Source organism: Dermacentor variabilis, chromosome 5 (genome assembly GCF_050947875.1).
Source record: "Dermacentor variabilis isolate Ectoservices chromosome 5, ASM5094787v1, whole genome shotgun sequence".
NCBI classification, from domain to species: Eukaryota; Metazoa; Arthropoda; class Arachnida; order Ixodida; family Ixodidae; genus Dermacentor; species Dermacentor variabilis.
In genome coordinates, this window is record NC_134572.1 from 67,795,568 (window position 1) to 67,821,009 (window position 25,442).

General features: G+C 48.7%; 2 protein-coding genes across 6 annotated transcripts; one reads left to right on the plus strand and one right to left on the minus strand.

Annotated features, from left to right (window-relative positions):
- Positions 1 to 14,389, plus strand: LOC142582738 (neprilysin-1-like). 5 transcript variants are annotated; one of them, XM_075692740.1, is made up of 7 exons: positions 1 to 150; positions 235 to 312; positions 1,766 to 1,926; positions 4,139 to 4,242; positions 5,721 to 5,972; positions 9,290 to 9,550; positions 12,390 to 14,389. In XM_075692740.1, exons 3-7 carry the CDS (start codon positions 1,815 to 1,817, stop codon positions 14,373 to 14,375), a joined length of 2,715 nt encoding a protein of 904 aa, XP_075548855.1. In that variant the 5' UTR covers positions 1 to 150; positions 235 to 312; positions 1,766 to 1,814; the 3' UTR covers positions 14,376 to 14,389. The 5 variants fall into 5 exon arrangements, with proteins under 5 accessions (XP_075548855.1, XP_075548852.1, XP_075548854.1 ...); XM_075692741.1 differs by having other exon boundaries at positions 97 to 150; positions 238 to 312; XM_075692737.1 differs by lacking the exon at positions 235 to 312.
- A 1,575-nt stretch (positions 14,390 to 15,964) lies between these two features.
- On the minus strand, positions 15,965 to 25,190 carry LOC142582739 (uncharacterized). The gene is made up of 3 exons (XM_075692742.1): positions 24,889 to 25,190; positions 19,717 to 20,693; positions 15,965 to 16,944 (listed from the first exon to the last, which is right to left on the minus strand). The coding sequence occupies exons 1-3, from the start codon at positions 25,017 to 25,019 to the stop codon at positions 16,379 to 16,381; spliced, it is 1,674 nt and encodes a 557-aa protein (XP_075548857.1). The 5' UTR covers positions 25,020 to 25,190; the 3' UTR covers positions 15,965 to 16,378.
- Between the last annotated feature and the right edge of the window lie 252 nt (positions 25,191 to 25,442).

Genomic DNA, 25,442 nt, shown 5'->3' on the forward strand with positions numbered 1-25,442 from the left:
AGTCTTGTCCAATTCCCCACAGTTGCTGTGAGCCACACGTCCAGAGGACAAGAAGAAGAAAAAGAAGAACTGCGCCGAGCACCCGCGTATGCGTCACGAGGCGCGAGTCGAAGAAGAAAACGGCTGCATTGGTTGCACCTTCGAATCCAGGTGGGTTGCGCCACTGACTCGCGAACGAGAACAAGAGTCAATGTTAGCTTTCTCCTGCTGCGCTGTTTCCCGCTTCTCGTACAGCAGGAATCGCTCTACGATTTGTGCCGGCTAGAGTTCCCCAAGTTGCCGGACGAGCGGTGTCGTTCCGCCTGCGTCTCCGTAAGTTGCACATTCTGACAACGCTAACTGCCGCAGAGTGGTATGCGGGGGCACTCACTGCGAGGACAGCTTGCGGCTTTTATTTTTGTTTGTGTAATCGGATCTAGTGGCACGCATGTCCACACAGGTTGACGAATGAGAATAGAATACGTCAAGAAACTCGAAGTCAGGTGCTGTAGTGCGGGCAGCAGCACCCGCTTTGACTTCAGAGAAAAGCTTCGTAAGCATATAGATTCGACAGTTTGCGCCGTTCGTTCAGTGTGTCTATTTGATTTCGCACAAAATGGTGGTGATGCTTCACGGCTTATGTCCCATTCTTGTAAGAATTAAGGCTCTCAAGTCGTCAGAGTCAAAAGGTGGTCTCGTATTCCGGGGGTGTTCTATAATACCGTTACAACATGTTATGTGCTCGGATATGATGACTCGTATGACTACACAGGTCGGCTGTTTAGGACGCAATGCGTCGCCAAACCCAAAACGAGGCCTGGGCTTTATTGTCTCCTGATATGGGGCGGCGCCAGCATTCAGCAGTCAATTACAATACATAACTTTTAATCCCTTTTGAGTTGTTGATGGACATTCATCTCGGTTTCATACTTTTAAAATTGCCTTCGTTTCGTACAAACGTCAAATAGCCGCTTGGCCAAATTTTTTTACGTTTTCCCAGCCAGAGTTGATGCTGACTACATAGTTTCGACAACTTCGCTTGTAATAAACAAAATTACCTGGCTCGCTGTGTGAGGTAGCCTGTCGAGACTATACCCTTAAAATGTCACTCCGACAATAATTAAGCCGGCTTTACCCTCACAGTTAACGGAAAGGAGCGATGCCCTTAATACGACTGTGATAATTTATTATGTAATTTGACCGCTATCGTCAACAGCAATCGTTACCAATGTTTCTCCCGCAGAAAGCATGCACCTTTTTTAATTCATCTTGTTAGTCACGTTCATGCATAAGTTAAAAGGGACATCTAGTGCAGGTTAGGCTATATTGAAAAAAGTATGAGAACAGCAGCGCCTGTGGCCACACCTTTTGGCAATATTGCGTTAGAAGTGTTGTTACGTTGTCCGACTCTTCTAAAAGAAAGAGGCCAAAACGTGTTCGTTATGATTATATCTTTTTTTCTTCATTCGAGAGTCAAACAGCTATAAGCGGTTTGATGTTAATAATGATTTCACCATACGAGTCAACAACTTTATACAGCGGCAGACTTTTTGTCTTAGTGTTATTCTACGCCAGGCGTCATATATATAGAATGTGAAGCCTGGTCTCCACCGTAAGCTATGAATTCATCCTTTAAGATGTACTGCAAAACATAACAGCCGGCACGACTGTTACCTTAAACTTGACAACGTGCGGTTTCATCAAGTTTAGCCTGACAGAGTTGCAGGCTTGTGCCTTAAAGACTTTACGAATTCCGTTGCAGGGACATTGTTGTTTCTGCTTACAGACGCCACCGCGTGCCTACCCGTTCCCTGACTGGCTACTCTACGTCGACCATGAAGAAACATGGTGAAAAGAAGCACGGTGGAGTCTACCCTGAGAAGAGGGAGAGAAAGGAGCCACCGGCTCCACCGGTCCCTCCAACCACTCCTCAAGATGCTCTCGCCGGTGAGCGCACCTCTAACGCGGCGGACAAATGAAAACCGAGCGGAAAAGTCTAAGTCAAGAGCGGTAAATTTGCGTGCGCCCAGCTTTCTCGCAATTAAACGAATTAGCCTACAAACAACTGCGGGATAAAGAAAGCGTCTGCGCCAACGTTGGTTTGCGGCCCATAGGAACAATGGTTACATCAGTTAAAAGAAACAGGTTCTTTTTTTTTTTAATTCGGTTGACGCAAACTCGATCTAGCAAACCCCCGCGAATTTAGTATGGTTCATATAAAGTTTACTCTTTTTTTTTCGCTATGACTGCTTAGTTACACATGCTCATTGCCATGAATAACTTCAGAGCTTTTCATACATTGATATTTTTTGGTGCTGAGAGAGGCAATAAACACCTTCATTGGGAGCAAAAGAATGGTTTTTCAGGAGAGGCTCCCTTTCCCCGGGGATCCATGTGCCATCTTTGCTACGACCGCCCTCTGAATCAACACGATCTGATGCGAGAGGCTCGAGCTGGACAGCAGCGTCTCCCAGTGCTCTTGGCTGGAGGGGACGGGGAGTTCTTCTTTACATTCGATGATAATGTGCCGTAGTGTTCCTAGCTGCTCGCAGTATTGACGTATTGAGTTGGGAACAGGAGGCGTAGCCTCGTTGGATGTGGGAACGGTGTTGAATTGCAGCTGTCTCTTGCGTCTCCGTGAGCTGTGGGTGTGGCGGCGGGAGTGTTCTGCGATTGAGCGTGTTATGTCGGATGATGTCCTGGTGTATTGTCGGCGGTGTTATCTCTTCTGTGTCCTCCATGGCTTGGTCGATGAGTTCTCGGACCTTATAGTGGGCGAGTTCGTTGCGCTCCAGGGAACCGTGAGTGGTATTTCAGCAACTCTGTCTGGCAGCTTGTCTGTTAGCATGCGATGAGACGTCGGTGCCACCCAGCCGTAAAGCTCCTGAAGACTTCTTGGGAGGCAGTTAATATCACTGTTGCCTTAGTCTGTGTGAGGACTAGTGCTATGTCTAGTTCCTCTGCTTCCTGAGCTGTTTCATCTTTCATGGTGGCTCCAACGAGGTGGTCCGTCTTTCTCGTCACCCCGACGACTTTGGCTCTTCTGAATGCGGCCGCCTTTGTATAAACGATCTCCTCAAAGGACCAGTTGTTCAGCGCCTTGGATCATGCTGCGCGACGCCCTTGGTAATGGGCAAAGTGCATCTCTCTGGGTAAGGGGGCGGGGGTGGGGGTGCATGACTTGACACACCTTGGGAGGTCTTTGAGTAGTTTGACGTCTGGGAGGATGTTTCACTTGTCAGTATGCGCTTAACGACTTTTTCGTCTGGTTGGACTCGTATGGAGACAAAGGGCTCGCTTTGTGGCTTTTCAGATGAAGATGTTTAGTTTGTGCGTGTCGGTCTTCGTACCACGTACGGCGCTTCATAAGTCACCCTAGAGAGGATGAAGGCCTTAACGAGGCGGATGGTAACATTTTCTTTTGTTTCTCGGAGTCCGTTCGCAAGTTTCAGCATCACGTGTAACACCTGCTCCGTCGTCCTGGAGAGGCGTGGGACCACCTGGTCGCATTTTGCATCAGCTTGTATGAGAAGTCCCAGGATTCGGAGAGATTTGCAGGGCTTTATAATAGGTCCCTTTAGGGTGACTTATATGTTGTCTTCATCATTCTTAGTGCCGCGCCGCCGGACCACAAGAAACTCAGGCATATGTGGCGAGCAGACAAGTCCACTCTCCTTTGCATATTGGCTTACCCTGTCCGCTGCCAATGGCAAGGTACCTCGCATTCCCCCGAGCCAGTCCGTAGCCATCCAGAGGGTCACATCGTTTGTGTCTACAGCGCATGGCGTAATTTGGTTATACGCCTCAGCAGCTTCAAGAGACCTAGGAGTATTCGCGAATACGTTCCGTAATCGCAGTGAGTGAGCGTATTTTGTTATTGACTGGTGATACACGAAAAACACCAAAACACCGCCACATGCAGCTGTGATTCTTCAGTATTCTTGCACGGCGTCTACTTGTTACCAGTAGCTACTCTGCGCGAGGCTATCATTGCGGGAACAGGTTTAGGAGGAAAGCGAATGTTGATATGCAGTGTTCACAGTTGGATAAATGCGTGTGAAGGTTTGTCGCGGGTATGCTGCAACACGGCGAAATTTATGCCCACACACTCACGCTTCAGCAGTGAGCACTCCATCTCTCCACTTACGTTCTAATCCAGAGTCATCAGACGTGGTTTCCAGCCCGCTGGCGGCATTATCTCCAGCTCTGTCACCACCAGCCGGCGCATTAAAGCAAGGCAGGCGACAAACGGTTACAGGCCAGGTGAGCTAAGTACATGTCTGTTGTCTGTCACGTCCGCACTTGTATAGGCAAGCGGTCGCATCTAACTGACTTGATCAGTGACAGTTATCGTAATCTAGCAACTTGTAACCAATTTAGCGGCAACATGGGAGCATATCTTTTTTCGGTAGTCGTTTGCCAGTCATCAGTTATACTTCAGCAAACAAAGTGTAGCCAGCACCAATGGGGAAGCTTGTTCGTTAAACTTCACCCACTTTGCCAATTTTTACGTATGTACAGGATGTCTCAGAAAATGCTATCTAGAATCTTCATATATAGAACATATGCGATAATTAGGCGATTTCCGCGATATTGCACTTATGATAGAGGCATACAGTTCAACATGACTGGACGTAGTAATTAGAAAAGTAACTGCGGAAATTACGCTAATTAACATTTTTAACTGAGAGTCAGACGAATGATCCTAATGCAAGACTTGAAGTCCGTCATCCGAGGAGTCCATAACAGGTTACAGACATGCAGAGAGCTTACTGTTCATTTCTGCAGTGCAAGGAATTCCGGCCAATATCACCCAGAAAGCCGTAACTGAACTGCCGAAGAGCACGAATGTAACGCCCTAAGCAGATTCCCATGAGTGATGTAACAATTTAGGCATCACCGTCCGGCGAGTTTTACCAACACCTAAATATAAATGAAAGTCTTGCTTTTCGTGTGACGTCAAGCGGGTCACTTTTCGTAGTCAGCCGGCTTGGGAACGTGTCTTTTTGTAATTGTGGCATGCCGTACCTGCAGTGTGCTACCTCAGTGTGTGATGAGCGCGCGCCATTTTGCAGTCACTGTGGGGCTGTGAAACGTGGGAGAGACCACTGGCCATGCCATTTAGGTGTTGTGTTTGCAAATGTGCCATGCAAACTAGTCAAAACAAATTAAATAACGGGGTTTCACGTGCCAAACCCACGATCTGTTAATCAGGCACGCCGTAGAGGGGGACTCCGGATTGATTTCGTCCACCCGGGGTTCTTTCATGTGCACCTAAATCTAAGTACACGGGTGTTATTCTAAACAGTATGAAGAAGGGAAACTAAATTTAAAATCCGTTTATTTTGACTTACAAAGTACGCTCTGATTTATTTCCGTGTGAGAGTGCTTGTAAATACATTTTTATTTCTGGGCACTTATTTAAAAGTGAAGACGAACTGTACGTTAGCGGCTGCATTAGGAAATTTCTGTGCTTGGTGTGGCATCGGCCACCTATCCCAGGCAACGGGCACGTGCTACATCGCCTCTCTCTCTCGTTCAAGCCCTCCGAGATCTCAGTGAGGCCTTAGTCTCGCATCGGACGTAAAATAGGCTAATGACGAGGACAACGAACATCCTAGATCGTAAGCTGTGCTCGTAGCGATGGGGCGTTCTCATCCGAGCGTTTTTCGTTGTCGTTAAAGAACTAAAAGAAAAGAAAAAAGGAAAAAAAGAACGCGTGGACCGCATTTTCGCTCCAGCGCGCCGTGTCAACAGGAGCGGCAGCAGCACTCACGGGGGAACCCACACTCCCCCTCCGGCCTCTTGCTCGCCATGGAAGCGCCACCGCTGCTGGCAAGAGGCAGTCCTTCGCCCCCGGTTCCATTCTTCCCATCTCGCTAAGGAACAGTGCTCCGAACCTCGTCGGAGGCCGTAACTTACTCTACCAGCGTGCTGACTCAACTGCGAGCCAAGTTGGAGCTTCTGGATCTAAGCAGCCTTCCACCGCCGACGTAAGTGCGGGAGTTGCGCGCCGTTTGCAGAATGCGCGAATTTACACCGTAAATTATCCCAAAGTCGTCGCTTAGACGTGCCTCGTCAGTGAGAGTGCAGTGGCCGATCTCTTGGGGAAAGATGACAAAGTTCACCAGTCGAGTCGGAAGAATTAACGAGAGTTAAGAGACGCAAAGTATGACCGAGATGCTTCGCAAATATATGCAGCGGCGTGTGCTGAAGCCACTAAAAAAAGAAAGAGAAAAACATATCTTCGTAGTTAACAAACAAATAACCAATATAATGCCGCCAGCGACATCTGCAAGCTTCTCCTATGTGCATGGCTAAACCGTCGTTTTCGGCCTTATCTCGCGAGTCGGTGATTTCTACGTGCTTATCGCGGAAGTGATATATTGTCAGAAATTGAGGGAACTTAGCCCATTAACCTCTTAAAGCGATTATTAAAGCCAATATCTTTCACTACCGCGCACTTTCTTTTTTTTTTCTTTTGGACGCGATATCTTGCGTGATAGGGAGAATTCTAAGTCGAACGTGCAGCACCTGGAGACGTAGTATTCGTGCTCTCGAGCGAAAGTTTTGTGGCATCGCAAGATTTATATGCTGCGCTCGTTGGTAGCGTTGTGTCACGTTTCCACGCCGCCTCGGCTGACGTCTTGCGGGGCGCATTCTATCGTTTCGCTGCATGTCTCTTGTCAAGTTGGTGTAGGATACGATTATAAGACTTTCTGAGTTCGGTCGTCAGGCCTCTGATGACCAAACGCCATGGGTCTCATAACTGTATCTTCCGGAATCATTTGCACCACCTGGGATTCTTTAACGAGCACCTAAATCTAAGTGCACGGGTGTTTCCGCATTTCGCCCCCATTGAAATGCGGCCGCCGGGGGCGGGATTCCGCTACCTCGTGCTTAGCAGCCCAACCCCATAGCCACGAAACAACCACGGCGGGTACGACACAATGTAATCTATGTATGCTATCGCATACTTGGAGAGTTATCGGTGCTAAGCTCTGGCCTGGCTCTTAAATTATTTCCCTCCACTTCGGTTCTTTTGGTCACCTCTCTTTCCACGCTGGTTTTCGTGTTTTTTTAACTCACCCCCCCCCCCCTTTCTTTGTTTTACCGCACGTTTCGCCATGTGGCATAAAATGGTTAAATTAATGCGTACAGACCTTCGTCAAGAAGCGCCATAAGTGGCATGCAGAGCTCATCTTCCAGCCACGACAGATGGGGCTTTCTTGGACCGCCGTTGAACCAAGACAATCAGTGCTGATTCTGCGTCCACTTGCCGTAAATTCTAATAAAGACGCTAAATTTTGATATGTTACTTCACAAAATAGGCGAAATGATGCATTGTTTATCCACGTACTATTTCCACAAAAATATTTCATTACGCTCTTTGGAACGAAACAATGCGGCGCCAGTGGCACATTTCGAGTACTTATCTCAGAAACTCTGCTCAGAGTTTCTACAAAACACACATTTATTGAGTGCTGGCGGGCTTCAGTTGCCAATTTTCAATGTTGAACACAATTCAATGAGTCATAAAGTAATAAAAAAATACTGCTAAGCATCTGCTTATTGTGATTTGCTACAAGATTAATTTCACCTAGTCAAGTAATTCATCACAGTTTAACTCTATCCGTCTAAGGCCATTTTTACATCCGTATAGAAAAAAAAGGAAATCACGTGGTGAATTTTTTGAAAACCATTTAACTCCCCCCACCCCCTATACCCCATACACTTACTTAGAAGTTTATCTGTCACGGCATTCATTGTGTGACACTGCACCTTAGGAATTACGAAAGACCACTGAAGCAGAACCATGGTGGCATCACTAAACCGCTTGGTCTTTTGCAACGACTGGTTTTTTATCGCTTTTCTGCCGTGACATGTTACAGATTACCTTATTGCTAAGGCAATTTTATGTGCTGTACAAAGTCATGAAAACAAACTTCACCTTCTGTTAACAGTCTCACCGAGGTTCTGCTTCCATGGCACTTTATAATTTTTAACTAGCGTTAAACAACATATGATGTGAGGAAATGTTTGCATCCCCCGTGCACTTGTAGCACATTACCACAGGCTAAATCCAAAAGGTAAAGATTTCTCAGTGGTGTAGCTTCGAAACGCCTTTAATATGGGTACCTACTTTCTCGTCTATGAAGCTTCCTCCATGTCGCGGTTCTGGAAAGAACTTATTTGCTCACGCAGGATATTTCTAAGGGAACACATATGGCTTTCCTTTGTAACTTCGTGCTACATTCGGGTGGATGATAATTTTTTTCCTTTCAGGGTGTTTATGTCGTAACGTTACCATGTTCTTTTATTTCACTGTAGTATTTGTTTGGCTTGCATTACGCACACATATACGTTTAATACGCCGCTAAAATCGCTGTTTGGGCCCCGTTGCGTTGGACCAATGATGCACCGCTACATAGGCGCTTGTCGTGGTTACGCGTGTTGTATTATTAAAGGCTTAAACCGGTTTCATTGGTGCAACTCTCGCAGTTGCACACGAAGCAACTGTGGAGTCTGCGTAAGGTAGCTAGCTTCATGGCACGTCCTATGGACGTACCGACACGTCGAAATTGAAAGGAACCCGGAAAAGCTACATTGATGTAAAGATAAGCATTGTGCATCACCCCGAGGAAATAGGCATAAGAAAGGCTACCTGCACCATTTCAAATAAAGAGATCGCAGCTGCTGCTGCTGTGTCACATTACTGAACGGATAGATCTACGGATTGATTTTATCAACTTTTATCGAGCAAAGCTTCGGTTCGGACTAGTCGGTAATCCATACTTAATACTGTTTTAGCGCAGAATTTTACAAAAAGCACAAAGGGACACTCTTCGAGACGTCTTGGTGGCATCTGCATCCCGAGCCCCTCCCCCTTTTTGTCTTTTCTTTTTTTTAACCCTTCTGCTGTATTGTGTCTTGGCATCCATGGTTTGTTGTGATAATCAAGTAAGTCTCATGGTATTTTGCACATTAAAGCTGGCTAGTTACCACGTCACTAATGCTCCCCCTTCGTTGTATGTTTTCCCTACTCTTGAGCCGGGAACCTTCCAGTCGTCTCTTACGTGTTCACGGTGCATATCCTTCACTTTTCCCTAGCTGTCCTTAATCTACGGAGGCTCGTTTCGTCATCGTCATAGGGAGATTTTACGCTGCATTTTGTGACAAATCGGATCTGGCTTCGTACAACCCTTTGTATTTCCATAACGTATGTATTTTCCTAACTTGTTCTTCCATTTCTGATACAGCTTGAAAGCCAGACTTTGCTCTGTCGTGCCGCCACGCACGTTTCTCGCAGCGCCCTCACCGCCTCACAGATGCGCCCCTGTTCGATGAGGAGGAATCGAGCAGTACGACCGCGGTGGCGCCTGTGCCTCGATCTGGAGGCGGCAGCGAAGGCATTCTGAAGAGGCTGTTCTCGTCCTCCGGTCTGGCCAAGACGAAGTCCACGATGATGGCCACCAGCTCGGCCACAGCACACACGCTCATGGGTCGCGAGGCGCTGCAGTCCGCCAGGCACTCGACGACCTTCGCGCAGGGATATTTTATTCCCGATGCGGTGAGCATTACAGTTGCACGCTGAGCTTGTCTGCAGTGTGTGTATATAGCTGCGAGGCCAAAAGGCATGCGGAGCTCTGTTCCCGCGAAAGGAAATTCGTGCAGATTGGCACATCTGCGCATCATATAGATAAGCCAGTATTGCTGAACTTATTTCACATCGTTCGCTGTTCATGAATGCCTCGTACACCGTGCCGCGGCTAAGCGAGGGCTACGCAGCACATTTTTCTTTACCTTCAGTATATAAGACGAGGAGCAAGGTGTTTCGAGCCACGATGAGGAAGCGGAAAAGGCAGGCGCGCTTAGTGAAACAGATGTTATACAGTAGCTATTAAGCACTTAACCGAGAAAAGTGCGAAGCTGTTATGCAAAGATTGCTTTCTGGAAGGCAGAAAGAAATAGGCGTCCTAACTTTTAAGAACACTTGGTGTTAAATAGCTTGATTCAATCGATATTAAACAGCAAGGAGTACCTATCGCATGTTATGTTTCTGCAATAACATTTTTCCAACAGAAATTTGCATCCACTTGTGTTTAAGCGTCAATGAAACAGTTCTAAAAAGCCGAAGAAATGAAGGCTCTGAAAGTAATCCTAAACGAATGGTAAACGTATATGTTCCGCTAAACAAGCAAACTGCATAGGCTCAATGATCTTCACAGAGTTAAAAAGCTATAGTGAGCGGTATCGTAAACCAGGTCACTCGGAAATCAGCAAGACCTACAAACAGAAATGCGAGAAGTCAAATGGCCAAATTTGTTCTGTAAATTGTAAAAGCGACCCAGAAATGGTGCTAAAGCGTCATTCGGTTCATTAACGATAACCATTGGTGAAATAACAAGGTCGCTTTAACATAAAACCAATATTTCGCACCAATCAAGATGTTTGTTTTATTTACCCGCGAAACCGCGATGTTTTAAGAGTGAACTTTAGAAAAATTTCACGCAAGTTCACCTCGCACTCTGACTGAAGTGCAAGCTCCTTGTGTTCCGCCGTAACCGCAGCGGAAAGCATCCGCGCTATGCAGCGAAGACAACATACAGGGGCTTCAGAGAAGTTTTGAAAGAAGGAAGAGTGCAGTTTTCATGGATGACACGCGACATTGCATTCGGATCCGAAAGGCTACTCTACTTCTGGTTAGATGCTACCGTGCTCGACCATACAGTGGTAGCGCACCTGTGGGACGTCATTTTGGCGTGGTGGTCAAATTCGATCGTTTTCGCCACTTTAGCCAACTTCGCTTCCAATGCCCAAGAATGAGTCCCTTTGGAACGTAAATCGGATGGATAATCATGCGAAATACAACCGTAGACAAAGTTACTAGAAGGTTCATGCGCCTAATAGTAGTGGATAGAAGGTGATATACCAGTCTGCCATTTACATGCAAGCTTACACGCAAGCGCTGTTTTAGGGCCGTGACAACTAGAAAATTACGGAAGAACCCATCTCACGATGAGTGTCGACGTTAAAGCGATTAGCATTCAAGCACCGTAGCGACAAACCATTGTGCTGAACACACCTTTATTTACAGCCTGTAGTAAGGTAAGTAGGCTGAGAATGCTAATTGCATTCACACACCCACGCACGCGACCACGGTGCCAACGTACGATAAGAAACCATAACACAGCGTCTACACCATCTGACGCCACGAAGCAAGCTCTACCAAACGCGGCCTCCCAGTCGTAGCCAGTTTTGTCTCGACCTCACTGTAGAATTAGCGTTCAATCATCACGTCTGACTTCGAATAAACTGCGGCGTGATCGCATAGTTGTCATTTTTCAGGCTTAAAGCTTCATTTTCATTGTCCGCTAGAGGAGTGGGCGTTCTCACCTTTAACAGTGGGACTCATAAGTTCCTTTCTTTTTTTTCTTCGAGCGAGAGCTACGTTTCAGGGGATCGCACATAGCAGCACTCCAAAGTGGGCGTGGTAGACTAACAATGCTAATCCCAATAATTTTCTTTTTTGCTTCGTGGCAGTGACATTTTAAGGGCTAGAGAGCAGCAGCACGCCAAAGTGGGCTAAGTATAGGCTAAGAATGTTAATCGCACTAAAGCTCTCAGCGTCCCGCGAGGAATCGAACTTGCGACCAACAAATTGACAGCCCAGGATGACAGCCCAGAATTCTACCTCTCAGCAACTCTGCCGATGATGCATGCAGTGGATAATACTGATCATGGGGAGCGCGATCAAGCCAGAAGCTGTTTTGATTGGCTAACACCTGCTCATTATCATGTGTGTAGTGCATCGATGGAGATGGCGTCCCCACCTTTTTCGTGTTCTAGCACGTGGTCTTCATATTTGCGGAAGCGGTCCTCAATTAAGTAGCGACAATGATTGAGCGCGTTATGCTTCGTCTTCGTTAGTTTGCTTCTAGCGCTTTGCTTCTTCTCGTGTTTACTTGATGGCATTGGTGTCGTCTTGTTTTCTGTAAGAATAGCGCGAAGGCCTATTAATGGGGTAGACCAAATATAAATGTGAGAAAAACCGTACGCATCCAGCAGTATGAAGCTGAAGGGTTGTTTTAGCCGGGACCAATGACGCATTACAGATAGCTAAGAGGAGGAATCAAAGCCGAGCCTTACCTATTCCCCACCAAGAGCTGCAACTTCCACAAACGAATACGATTCACACTTTTACTTCTCTAAACAAGATTTTACTTCGCTAAAGAATATTGTTCGCTCGCAGCTGCTAGTGCTCACTAAAACAAAAAAAAACAAAAAAAGAAAAGAACATCAAAGGAAAGAGTCTAAACGCTTGCTGCGCATTATTTTTCGCCAACTATCGCGTCACTGCTTCGCATTACGGGTGAAACTTTTCTTTTTCTCGACGTTTATTCCTCTAGACCCCTCGGGAAACCCGCCCAGCGGTCAAAATAGTCCTGGTCATCGTCTCGGCGTTGGCGTTGGCGATCTTCCTCTGCTTCCTTCTCCTCAACATATACTGGACGAGCAGTTCGGCGGCGAAGAACCAGTGCGCAACGCAAGCCTGCGTCTCCTACTCCAGCCTGCTACTCTTCTCCATCAACCAGTCCGTCGACCCGTGCGAAAGCTTCACGCGCTTCGTGTGCGACGGCTGGAAGCAGAAGCAGTCGCTCAGCGTGCGAGAGACCCACTTCATCGACGCCCTGGACAAACTGCGCCGGTCGGCGCTCTCCGCTAGGATCCCGGCCACGAGGCAGGACGACGTGCAGCGGGCGCTGGCGCTTTTCCTGAGTTGCGACGACGTCGGACGGGGCAAAAGTAACCAGCTTCCCGTCGTCAAGAAAGCCCTACTCGACGCGGGCGTCGTCTGGCCGGACATGACTCGCAACGTCGACTTAGTGTACACGCTGCTCTACTGTTCCCTGACGCTGGGATGGGGTACCGTGCTCGACTTTGCCGTTCTTTCGTCTCCGAGCGGACACACGCTCATCGTTAAGGCCGGCAGCGCGCTTCCGTATGTCATCGACAAGATCCGCGGTTTCAAGGGGAGCGTCGCGAAGTTTACTTACTACCACACGCTGGCGCTCGCCTTTCGTCTAGGACGCGAACGGACGGCAACGGCCGGCTACTACAACACGACCGGCATCGAAATCGAAGCACTGGAAAAGCTCGCCGCGCACCATAGTGCATACGTAGTACACGACAGCACTCCGTCGCCATTGCAAGACATTGTGAAGTCGAGCCGCGTGCCCGTCTCCGACAGCCGCTGGACGGACTGCCTGGCCAGAATTAAGCCTAAACTTGTCGGCAGCGTCAACGTCACAACCACCGCTCGGCTCTACGTGGCGGCAGTCTTGCAGCTTTGGGCACAACTGGGAGAAAGCAGGTTGCACTTTTTCGTCTCCTGGTGCACGGTGCAGGTGGCCGCTCTTTACGCCAACCAGGAACTCGTAGAGAACTACTACGACAAGAGCTCCAGCAGAACTCGAGCCTATCACGGAGCCTTTTGCCTCAGTCACGCCATGTCTCTGTCCGGTGCTCAGGCGTTGCTTTCCAACGAAGGCGTCGGGGACATCTATGAGAGCGACGCCGGCGCGTACGCCCGAGCGATTACTTCGTCCGTTCGCGAGGCATTCCGTACCCGGCTTTCCAACTGGACGTACTTCAACCCAAACGTCACGGTCATCTCCGAGTGGGCATCCCTGGCGGCGGTGTTTCGCTACGTCGCCGCCTCTGCCAACGACACTGCAGTGGTGCCACTTGGCCAGCAGCCGGACATGACGACCGACTCATTCGTACATAACTGGCAAAAGGTGGCGCAGCTGGGGAGCGACTCCGCAGGCTTAGCAACCGCCACGTTTTACTCGGCGAGCAAGCTCCGCTACTACCTAACGTGGCCCGAGGGCCGAGACTTCCAGTTCCTGCCCTACGCTTTGTCGTTCCCCTTGTTCGAAGCCGACATGACGGATGCCCTCAACTACGGCGGCATCGGGGCCATAGTCAGTCGCGCGCTTGGCGGGCTTCTCATCGACGCTTACGCGGCTGACCCGGAATCGGCAACGCCGGTCAACGTCCTGCTGGATTGCCTGCGCGGAGACCCGTTCGCGGACCCGGGGAGCGACGACGCGGGCATTGCCTTCGGGCCGGAAGCTTTCGGATTGGGTGCGTTAGTGGAGGCGTACAGGAGTGTGGCCGCGTCTGATCGGTCACTCGCTGGCCTGGAAGCGTACAGCGCAATGCAGCTGCTCTTCATCGCCCTATGCTACAACAAGTGTGAGGGCGTGTCGAAAACAAACGACGAGTCCTTGTGCAACGTGCCACTGAGACACCTGCCGGCGTTCGCGGAGGCCTTCCGGTGCAACACGCATACGCAAATGAACTCCTTGCACCGCTGCCATTTTATGTGACGCGCTCTCACTTCCAACACACGTAGCCAACAGTGCTCTTCGTTAGATGCGCCGATGATATGGCCCAATCGTGTACTTTAGTGCGTGACTGTGTGCCTGTGATTATTATCAAGCAATGTTCACGGACCTGTCATTGACACTTCTTTGCTTTGTATCGCGTGTAGGTATTGATAGAGAAAATGACTAGGAGAATTTAGTACTTACAGCATCTTGCCTTTCATCGCGACCTCCGCTAAAGTACATTCTGTATCTCTATTAGGCCCGTCACATAAAATGAATTAATCTTTTTTCTAGCACCTATATTGTGCATGTGGCACTTGCTAGAACAACTTGTGTTAAGTGCGCTGTCGTCTCTCGACTAGTTTAACGCTCCTTAAAATTTTGTGTGTTTACTGTTCTGCAGCGAGTGACTCCATGCTGGTCAAGAAGAATCGTGCAATTTGATGTTGCTACTGTGTAAATCGAAATCATGTGAAATAAGGACACAACGTTCGGCTAATTCATGGTGCTGTTGACGCTGCTACAGGCTGAACCTGGGAACAATTTAAGTAGATTTCAATAACCACGAACGTCTACTATAAAAAAGGCGAGTTATTTCTGCGTTTATTGGTGTGAATTTTCTGTGAAGTCTTTTTGTCGAACTTGAAAAGTTAACTGCACCGATTTACTGCCAAACATGCTTGCCACACAGACGCATAAATGAGTCATAAACTACGGCTTCGTCACTGCGGGTACATTGATTGACGTACTTCCTCAATGCGTCAAGTGTTGAAGCCTCTCCAAAAATAATGTGCCATGTTCCAGAGAGGAAGGGAGACTGCTATCATGTTCCCAGTGGTAGGCAGGGTGGGAATTAGATTAACTGATTTGTTGTTTGCCTTTTTTTTTTCATACGGAGCTGTAGGTGTGCCGCATGCTTAAGCCAGCGTGTACGAGCTGATTGAAGAAGAGGTTATACTAGCTTTGCACTCGGTCCACCGTTGGGCATCTCACGACCGCTTAAACAACGTCGTGTATTTTATAATTGCGGCTAGTAAACCACAAGTTCGTTGACCCTTCCTCCAACAAACTTGGAGACACCATTAACCGGAATATTTGGCAAGAATGACAATTTAGAATTGGGAACTGGAGCTGGCTGATGAACTGTTTCCCTTTCCCTTTTCTTTCTGGAACACTTTAATGGGAAGAAGAGAGATGCTGACACGGAGGATTTCATGGTCGTAATCTGTCACTGAGGCTACATTTAATATTTCCCTTTGTTATCTCTTCAGGGGACCACCGGGCCAGGCCAAGCGGCGTACGAACAGCTGTGGCCGTTACCATGGGGGTCGTCATATATTTATAGCTTCCGTGCTATCTTGCAAACATATGTAAAAAGAATCCTATGTTTATGTTTTCTTCTTTCGCAAACGTATTTGCCGACAACAGGTGAATGTTAGGCCCAAATGCTTCGCTATAACAGCCAAGATTTCCGGATTTAGACCACCTTGAGCTTGTATCAAGAACAGAATAAAATGGTCTTTAAAATTAACCAGCCCTAAAGACCTGCAAGAAAACCAGAACATGAACTGTGAGACACTTGTACCTTGTATGCCACATACCTAAGCTTGCTGAGTGCGTTAGCATCACGCACTTTAATCAGGAAATATAAGAATATAAATTACGCATGCGAACCCCTGTTCGCAGAGTTCGTAAGATTCTGTCAGAAGAGAATCGAGGACTAGTTGGTATCCCACTTAGATTGTCGAGTACTTGTATGTGGAACGTAGGGCTTTGTTTCTTTTGTGTGGAGCCTTATGCACCCTTCCGACTAATCGGATTTTTCTGGTAAGAAATTTCTTAACTCATTAGCCCACGCCCGTAATCGCTATCCCCCTGAGCGCCTGCGTCATCTCTCGGTGGCTCATTCAACATTTTGTGATAACAAGCTGGTCTGCTTGCGCGCTGCATAAAGCACGTAACACAGCCAGTGTCACACTTCGGCGACACTTTCGCTGTGCTTGTCAGAACATCCCGTTCATAAACGTGAGGAGTACACAGAGGAAAAGACGCGAGACGATGTCTTCCAGGCAGCATCGGAACACCGCCACGGCAGAGTTCCTCAGACTACTGCGCCTGGACACAACTTCGCTGGCCGCAGCAGCCTTCGGGTAACTCAAGGCCGCCTCCACGTCCTTGATGGTCACTTCTCCTGCCTTGCCTGCTGGCCTCATAGGGTCATCGTCGTCTTCCCGATTGACTTCGGACACTGGATGCGTCCGGCGGATTTTGCTTCCGGTGTAGGAGGAGTCCGCGTCCTCCAGCGTGCCTCTAGATTCTGTCCATTTCTTGTCCGTGTCATAACGTCGCGCTGGTGGCAGCTCTGGCGGTTCGAACTCCTCGTGGCACTGCATCGACGTGAGATTTAGCGCGGCCACTTGCGTTCCGCAGCTCGGGCTACTCGTCGCCGCCGGCCCATCGTCGAAGCAGCAAGTGATGTCTCGCAGTTCCCGCCGGAACTTGTCGTTCCGCGTGGCATTCTCCAGGCGCTGCACCCAGTCCAGATCGCAATCACAGATGAACTTGTTCCCTGCGCATAAGGTGACTGTGAGTTAAACTCTGTTAAACTGAGTACCTCGCGTGAATATGTATGCTTTGTGCAACTTCTTGTTGTATTTATGTTCTTCCGCAATTGATGCGACCCGCGTTTTCTTTTTCTGTTTTAACTACTACACTCTATACTTTGTCGTTGCTTTACTTTAGTCTTTATGACCCGTCCATCCTCTGCTTCTTCTTTCCTATTTAGTTCCTTTCCTTTTTTATTCAACTTATGTGTCTCTATCAACTGCTCCCTAAAGAGTAGGCAGGCGTTACGCCCCTTTCAGTTGCAGTTTCCAGCCCGCTTTCTCTCTTATTAAGGCGAAAGCCTTAAGAGGCTCGTTGCAATGCCTCATACCTAAACAACGCGGTGTCTAGTCGAGGGGTACAAAAATATAATCAGCAGCAATTACTCATACTCCCCCAAGCAAGCTAATATGCAATGGTTCATAGCCCTCTAAGCAAACAAAAAAATGGCTCATACTCCCTTAAATCAGAGGCTACAAGCTCTCAGCATAGTGAAGGGAACAGTGCGTACATTCATTGAAATCACCCATACAACACACAGAACGGCATACGTTTCAATAAAGAACAAGCTCAAAACAAGCACAGGAACCATCAATAAACACTGCACATCCCCTTAGGAATTACGTTATGGCCGAGGATGCTTGCCACGCGAGCAACGAGGTGCTACGTGCGAAGCGGCGGGAGCGAGGCGTTCGACCGCGAGTGCTACTTTCTCCTGATGAGAGGATGCAACGTAAAGTCGAAGAGTGACGTCGTTGGCGCGAGTATGACTTCACTATTGACCCTTTTCGCGGAGCAGCTTGTTCTAGAGAAACGAGATGGCGCTTTCGGCAACGCGCCGCACGTCGCCTCAACGACAGCGCACGAATATGAAACCATTGCTGCTTGCACCCTGCTTCCGTGCGATCAGCTGTCGTAAATGCAACTGAATTTTCGCTCACGCACCGCGCTCCAATCATGCCGGATTGAATCATGTGGATTGACGTGTGCAGTCGTTTGCTGCGAAAATAGTGACTGGTATGTTAAGGAATGGAATGAGTGTAGTCAAGTTCGCGGACCGTTGCTACAACTGTCCGTACGTGTCACCAGCCCTTCGAGATATACGGCTTTCTTAGAGGATGCAGAATTTTTGCCCATCCGCCAGCATTGTATCGCTAACCTTCAAAGAAAGTGCTTCTGCCCCGGAACCTCGGCAAGAGTGAGTACTGCTCGTTAAACAATGACAAATGGAGTAGCGGCAGTTCCTGTCGTAGTACGTTTCGCGCACAGTACATATACACGCGCCTACCACAACTGGTACGTAATCTTACGCCCACTCTGTCGCTAACATGTCAATATGTGAATGGGCGCACACTTGAATATATGTGCACGATATACACAGAATAAATGACGGACTACACTGATAGCGCATGAATGGTCGACGCTGAAGGTTTCGTGACGGTCCACAAGAGCAAGCGAGTTACTAGCGATAATACATCTTTGCTACAAGGTATTAAAATGTACAAAACGGCTACGTTTCAAGCCTTGTGCACAGCAAGGACAAATCTATCGGAACTGAGCGCACCCGCTAGCGATTAGGCAGGAATAATCAGATAGTGACCGCACCAAGTAAATTTACTGAGTCATAAATGTGACAAGCCGCTGCTTCAACATATTTGCCAAATAAAGAAGGAGAAGTAAAACACACTAATCCTGATTCAATTCATGAGCAGTAAGTCTGGATAGCTTGGAATACATATTTAGCCTCGCTTTTAAAACAAGCGCCAATATACGCTGGTCGCATAGCTTAAAAATTAAATTATGGGGTTTTACGAGCCAAAACCACTTTCTGATTATGAGGCACGCCTTAGTGGAGGACTCCGGAAATTTCGACCACCTGGGGTTCCTTAACGTGCACCTAAATCTAAGTACACGGGTGTTTTCGCATTTCGCCCCCATCGAAATGCCGCCGCCGTGGCCGGGATTCGATCCCGCGACCTCGTGCTCAGCAGCCTAACACCATGCGCATAGCTTAATCAGCTTCCAAAGCGCTTTTGCGTGTTCTCTAGAGCTGTGGCCTAAGCTTCGTGTCGTCCGCACAGTGACCGCCTACGATATCTCCCGAAACACAGGCTTCCTAAGCCGCACAGGCATCATACACACCAATTGCAAACGCGGAGACGATGGAGGCATTTGTTTGAGGCAAGCAATGGACGCGTCACCACGTGACCAAACATGGCAGCGCCCACACGGGATCGCCGCGAAAAGAATCAATACCAGCGCGCGAAGCCGCAGCTAGGCATCGAAAACGAGCCAAGGAAGCCGAACTGCGAAAGCAGCAACGCGACAATGCAATACGGCAACGTAGAGGAGGCCGAAGCTCGCAGCAGGCTTTCGCGTTCACGTGTAACAGGAGTGCAACATGCTGCTGAACTTTTTCCCTTTCTCTCCATCGTACACAGGTTTTCATATCAAATAATAATAATAATAATAATAATAATAATAATTTCAATGGAGACCACGTTAATGTCAATTTTTGAGCATTCATTCCTACATGTTAATGCCTCAGCTAAAAAATCAAACGAGCCTACGCCATATTTAAAGTTAGTGCACGAAGTCTAATATAAGTAAGCCAGATTTTCATTTCCTATACTTACACTTATCTATTCTACAATTTTCTTTCTACTGACATTTATTTGAAACTGCTGACAGTATAGCAATCCTCAAATGCGTTCGAGATGCCACCGAGCATGCTTACCCACGAGGCCCATGTGGAAGGACTCGGCGTCGATCTTTCTCAAGTCTTGAACAGTCCTCCAAGTAAGCGTGACCAGCTCGTTCTGCGAGAGGTCTACACTGAGCAGGCTGGGAGCACCCATGAACAACCGGGCGGGAAGGGTGCGAAGCCGGTTGTACGCCAAGTAGATGATGTTCAGCTGCGGCAGGCCGTCGAACGCCAACGGGTCCACCTCGGCAACGCCGTTGTACTTGAGGTCGAGCTCGACGAGCATGGGCATCGCGCCGAACACCCGCGCTCCGAGCCTTTTGATCTTGTTGCGAAACAAATCGAGCCGTATCGCCCGCGAAAGGCCCTTGAATGTTTGCTCAGTGAGGCTCTCGATGACGTTGTCGCTCAGGTCGAGTTCTCTGACGTTGGAAAATTCCTCGAATGCGCAGTCCTCGATGTCCCTGATGCCGTTTCGCTCGAGGAAGACATGCGTTAGGACCGGCAGACTACGGAAAGATCCGGCTGGAACAGCCGTCAAACTGTTGTCACCAAGTTCGAGCCTCTTTAGACGCGGCAGGTCGGCGATACATTCTTTCTCCAGGATCGTTATGGCGTTCGAGTCCAGTGAAAGCCATGCTAGCCTGGTGAGGTTGTGGAAAGAGTGTGTCTTCAGTGCGCCCAAGTCTGAGTTCGTGAACTTCAGTCGCTCCAGCCGAGAACAGTGTCTCAGGGCGCCAGAGGGCACGAAAGACAGCTTGTGCTTGAGGTTGAACGCGTTGAAGGCCAATGAAACGACGGATGCGTGACCTTGAAAAGAGTGGAACACAGCGTGGTCCGGCGTTATCGGCCTGGTGACGTAGCAGAGCACGTCCGTGGCGTCGTCCGCGAAGTCCTCGACGTTGCAGCGGCAGTACAGAGGCTGGTCCATGAGGCGGCAGAGGTTTGGCACCACGTCCGCCGAGTTGGCGCCAGCGACGGATAGGATAATGCATGTGGTTATGTAGAGGCTGCAAAAGCGAAAAAAGCAAGGAACTCTCAGAAACAAGCGGCGCCCATCACGAACTACCAGAAATTCTAATGTCGATCTCCGTTCCTCAAAGGCAGTAACATGACAACACCATTGAGCGAAAGGGAGTAAACATACAGTGCCCGCCATGACGTTTCGTAGGCAAACATTCCTTGACACCACCAGATGAGGAACAAATCGTATGTGTTTGTCGCCTATTTTCGGTCTCGAGTCCCGCGGCTTCAATGCGTTGATTTGGCGTTGCGCTGTGACAGCGCTGTGACAGCGCTGTGACAGCGCTGTAGAATCTCAGCAGAAATGTGCCGTTCCAAGTATTTACTCCCTAACGTGCATACACTGTCGCAGACACTTCTGTCTTTATTGCGTGGAATGAGAAGCATGCGTCAATGCTTGCTGACACTAAATCGCAATCAGGTCATACGTCAAATGTGGCGGCCACTGATGAAGGCGCCTCAGCGGTTCGCATACTTTTAATTACGAACAGGCTCCTATTTTAAAACGCCAGAGTCAGTCGCGGTACACAGATTAGCATTGTTTAGATAATGACTGTATGCTGCCTTCTGTTATGTTCTGCCCTCTATCATATGTCATTGTTATCTTTTGTTGACTGGCTATAATGTGCTAGACTTGATTTCCTGTTGACCCGCCGTGGTTGCTCAGTGGCTATGGTGTTGGGCTGCTGAGCACGAGGTCGCGGGATCGAATCCCGGCCACGGCGGCCGCATTTCGATGGGGGCGAAATGCAAAAAACACCCGTGTGCTTAGATTTAGGTGCACGTTAAAGAACCCCAGGTGGTCAAAATTTCCGGAGTCCTCCACTACGGCGTGCCTCATAATCAGAAAATGGTTTTGGCACGTAAAACCCCAAATATTATTATTATTATTGATTTCCTGTTGTTCCTCTTCATGGGTCGCGTAGAATCGCGATGGCGAGTCGACGAGCCATCAACAACACATTTAACAGCAACGACAGACTAAAAACTAAAGCATCTCTGCAGTACGGCGCAAAATGCACCACCCAAAGTGTTTTCCATCCGTCACTTGACACTCCTTTTTTATGAGTACTCACGTGACGTCAGTTCGGCATATTGTTCCCTTATTCATATTTTCCACTGTGCTACTGGAGACAAGCGGATCGACGTAAAGCGCAGTTTTTCACCATGCCGGCTGTAGAACAATATGGCGGCCTCAATGACGTTCATGCGTACCCTCTATGACATATCAAAGCTTCCGTTTCGAGCTGTCATGAAAAAGAAGACACTTGCACCTCGCTTTGAAATCTATTAATATGGCAGTACTTTAGATGGATTATCAGCATAAATGAGAAAGTCCATTACACGCATCTTTATCAGGCTCAACTGAACATATGCGAAGTACAGCTGAATGCTCTTTTACAACTAAATCATTCTAAGTGCGTTCTCTTTAGGAGCAGGGCAAGATGAAGCAGTAATTTTACCGCAGCACCTACAGACCATAAGAAAGCACGCCGCTTTGCTTACGGTGTATTGGTTTCACTCAGTCGGCATGCTTCCTTGTGCCTGTTAAAGCTATATTTTTGGCGGATCTCACGTCGCGTTCGCACTGTACATACAATTCCTTAGAGTTAAAATAACAAGCACGCGCACCGTGAACTCACGAACCATGGCATCCTACAAAGCCAAAAACGCCGGCCGGCGTTGCGACACTCCGATGCTCGCCATCCGGAGCTATAACGCCAGCAACATTCTTTCGGAATTGGGCAGCGCCCGCTGCCATGAGAACGCACAGCTTACGCGCAGCGACCCAGCAGCGCGCCGAGAATCGCTCCTCAAGTACGCCGTTTATCGCCCACCCGCCCATCCCCGAAGTAGACTTCGTCCAAGGGGCAGGCGGCCCGCCGAGCTCGACCTCCTCTCCCTGTGGTATAAGTGCCGCTGGATTGCCGACGCAGCCCCCCAACAAAACGTAGCAGGCAGGACAAGAGTGGACCGGTGCGCACGCGTTTAAGCGCCCGCGCGCGCGCGCGCGTGTTTGTGTGTGTGTGTGTGTGTGTGTGTGTGTGTGTGTGTGTGTGTGTGTGTGTGTGTGTGTGTGTGTGTGTGTGTGTGTGTGTGTGTGTGTGTGTGTGTGTGTGTGTGTGTGTGTGTGTGTGTGTGTGTGTCGGGTGGCGAGCGTTGGAGCTGTGGCGGGCGTAGCGGAGGTCATCCCATCTCAAGCGAGGGTCAACAGCTCGGCGAGAGAGCGCACTTTCGGCCGGCGTGTGCTTAGCATCCGGAAGCCGCAGCTGGAGCTAGCGGAGCGGAGACTATACTCAGGCGACGGACGCTTGGCCCTCTCCACCTCGTCGCCATCTGGTCCGTACTGACGCCCACGGGCCCAGCGGCACGGCGTCTGCTGCAATGTTCCGGACAAGGGCCCACAGTTAGCGGCCCGTTGCCACTTCAGTCCCTAGATGTTGTTCACGTTCGTTGGCGTTTATGTTCGTTGACACGTTTCGAACGGTGCGTTGTGCGGTGGTGCGAAACGTCAATCGGGAAACGCATAAGTAACACGTGACAGCAGGCTTTACGAACTTTTTTTCAGAACGTCACAAGCACAGCGTCAGTAGCCCAACGGCTCATTCCGGTTAATTGGTTCTTTTTCTTTGTAAACTTTAGAACAATGAAAAAATCTTGCTTTTATGCGAGAACTGCACTTACAGCACCCTGCTTGTTCTCCTTCCAGACAAGGGTTCATATAGTATACTCCGCTATGTCCGTTCCTCAGCTTTCAATATGTAATTTTTTTTCTCGGTGTGGTAAGCTATACGGACAGAATGTACATTCAAGCGAATGCAATTTCTTCGCATTGCGTGGAATTTGTGAAAGAAAAGCTTATTTCATCAATAATTTTTTTCGGCTCTTATTCTCACCGGCACATAGCGATCGCGTTTATTATAGGGCCTGAACATTATCAAATACACAGGGTTACTTCTTATTTCTCGTCTGTCGCGAACCTCCTCACGGCAATATCCTCTCGAAAGTTGCAGGGTATGGTTGGCGCAACATGGCAATTACAAAGTTTCGTGCCACTGCCTAGGTGAAATGTGAATGGTCTGACAGTGTTCTCGCGTTCAATATCGCCATGCCAACAGCAGATGAGTATGAAAGGGTGATATCCAAATTAGCTTAATGCAGCGGGAAAACATATTCTGCTACAGTCACCTCTTGGAAAATGCCATGTTCGGCTGCATAGGTACCTGCATGTCATGAACGAGAAGTGAACGAAGTTGTGATTGTTGCTGTGGTGGTCGCCTTTAACATATGACACGTACCCACGAGGGGATATTGGCCAAGGTTCTCAATGTAAACACAACAAAAGTAATCGCTTCCCTTTAGTGTACGAGGGTAAAGGTATACTTGCCCTTTGTCAATGGCAAGATATCGAACTTGGCGCGAGAGCGATGTTGAATGTGCCTATTAATTTCCAACGGGAAAGGTGAAACAGAACACCATACAGCAAAACGTTCATTAGTACGCTGATAAACCTCAGAGCAAACTGGCGACTAAGCATTATCTACGTAACTTCACAAGAAAATGCCCCCAAGTTGTGAAGCTTCGTAAGCAAACCTTGTCTTCAACCCTATCTATGTGCACAGTAGTGCGTTTTGCGCTTTTAGCGAAAAAACATTTTCATCGAAATCTTCATAATAGCCCGCTCTTCGTAAAAAAAGGACCCTACGAAGAGTTAGGTACTCGGCCAGCGGCCGAATGATGCTCCAAGCAAGCGACATCCTAACAACCCTCAGTTAATATCGCTTAGTCCTTTACAGAAGCTGCAACACTTGTCACTAAATTTCAACAGTAGCTCACTTACTACGGTGGCGCCAAGTAAGCCCCGCGCATGAATGAGTCCGACTGTTACTCAAGAAATCGCCTTCCGACGAGAAATGAGTTCTGCGAGCTATGACTGACTTGAATCTAGACCTGCCTTTCTTAATGAGAAACTGCGCATATCAGTCAAGACATTATTCCAATCCGGCTGGTCCCCCGTGAGACACCGGACCCTAAACCGCTTTGACGCATCCAAACCCCGCACCAGGCCGACAGTTGGGCATTAGAGCTAGGAGTTAATGGTAAATAATCGAATAAAACAAACAGATTGTAATTAGACAGTTCCACGAAACAATGACGCATGCAGGACTCAAAGGCTGTCACCTCAGCATCAGCGAAGAGGGAAAGTAAACACGCCGCGTCGACTTGTCCGACAGCCGCGAGACGATGACCGGGCGAGAGGCCAAGAGCCGCCGGTTGTATTTGTTGAAGCGCGCGTCCAGTGCAGAGGGCATCCTGCACTTCGAGCCAGCGCAGCCACCAGCGAGCGGGGTCCGAGTGCGTGCGATGACAATAATCCGTGGGACAACGCCAACGACGACGGACTGGAATCCATCAGCATTGGGAGCAGAAACGCGAATGACCGGCACAGAAGCTCCGCGCTCTGCTGCCGCCGACGCCGCCGTTCGAAGTGTTTGAGCCGTTTGAACCACTCCGACCCCGACAGCGTGCGTGCTCCCGTGGTGAGGGGGAACCGTCGTCGACGAGCAGTGGGGGGTGGCTCCTCCTTGATGGGATTTGACGGCGCGCGTGTTTGTGTGCGTGTGCGTGCGTGCGTGTGTGTGTGTGTGTGTGTGTGTGTGTGTGTGTGTGTGTGTGTGTGTGTGTGTGTGTGTGTGTGTGTGTGTGTGTGTGTGTGTGTGTGTGTGTGTGTGTGT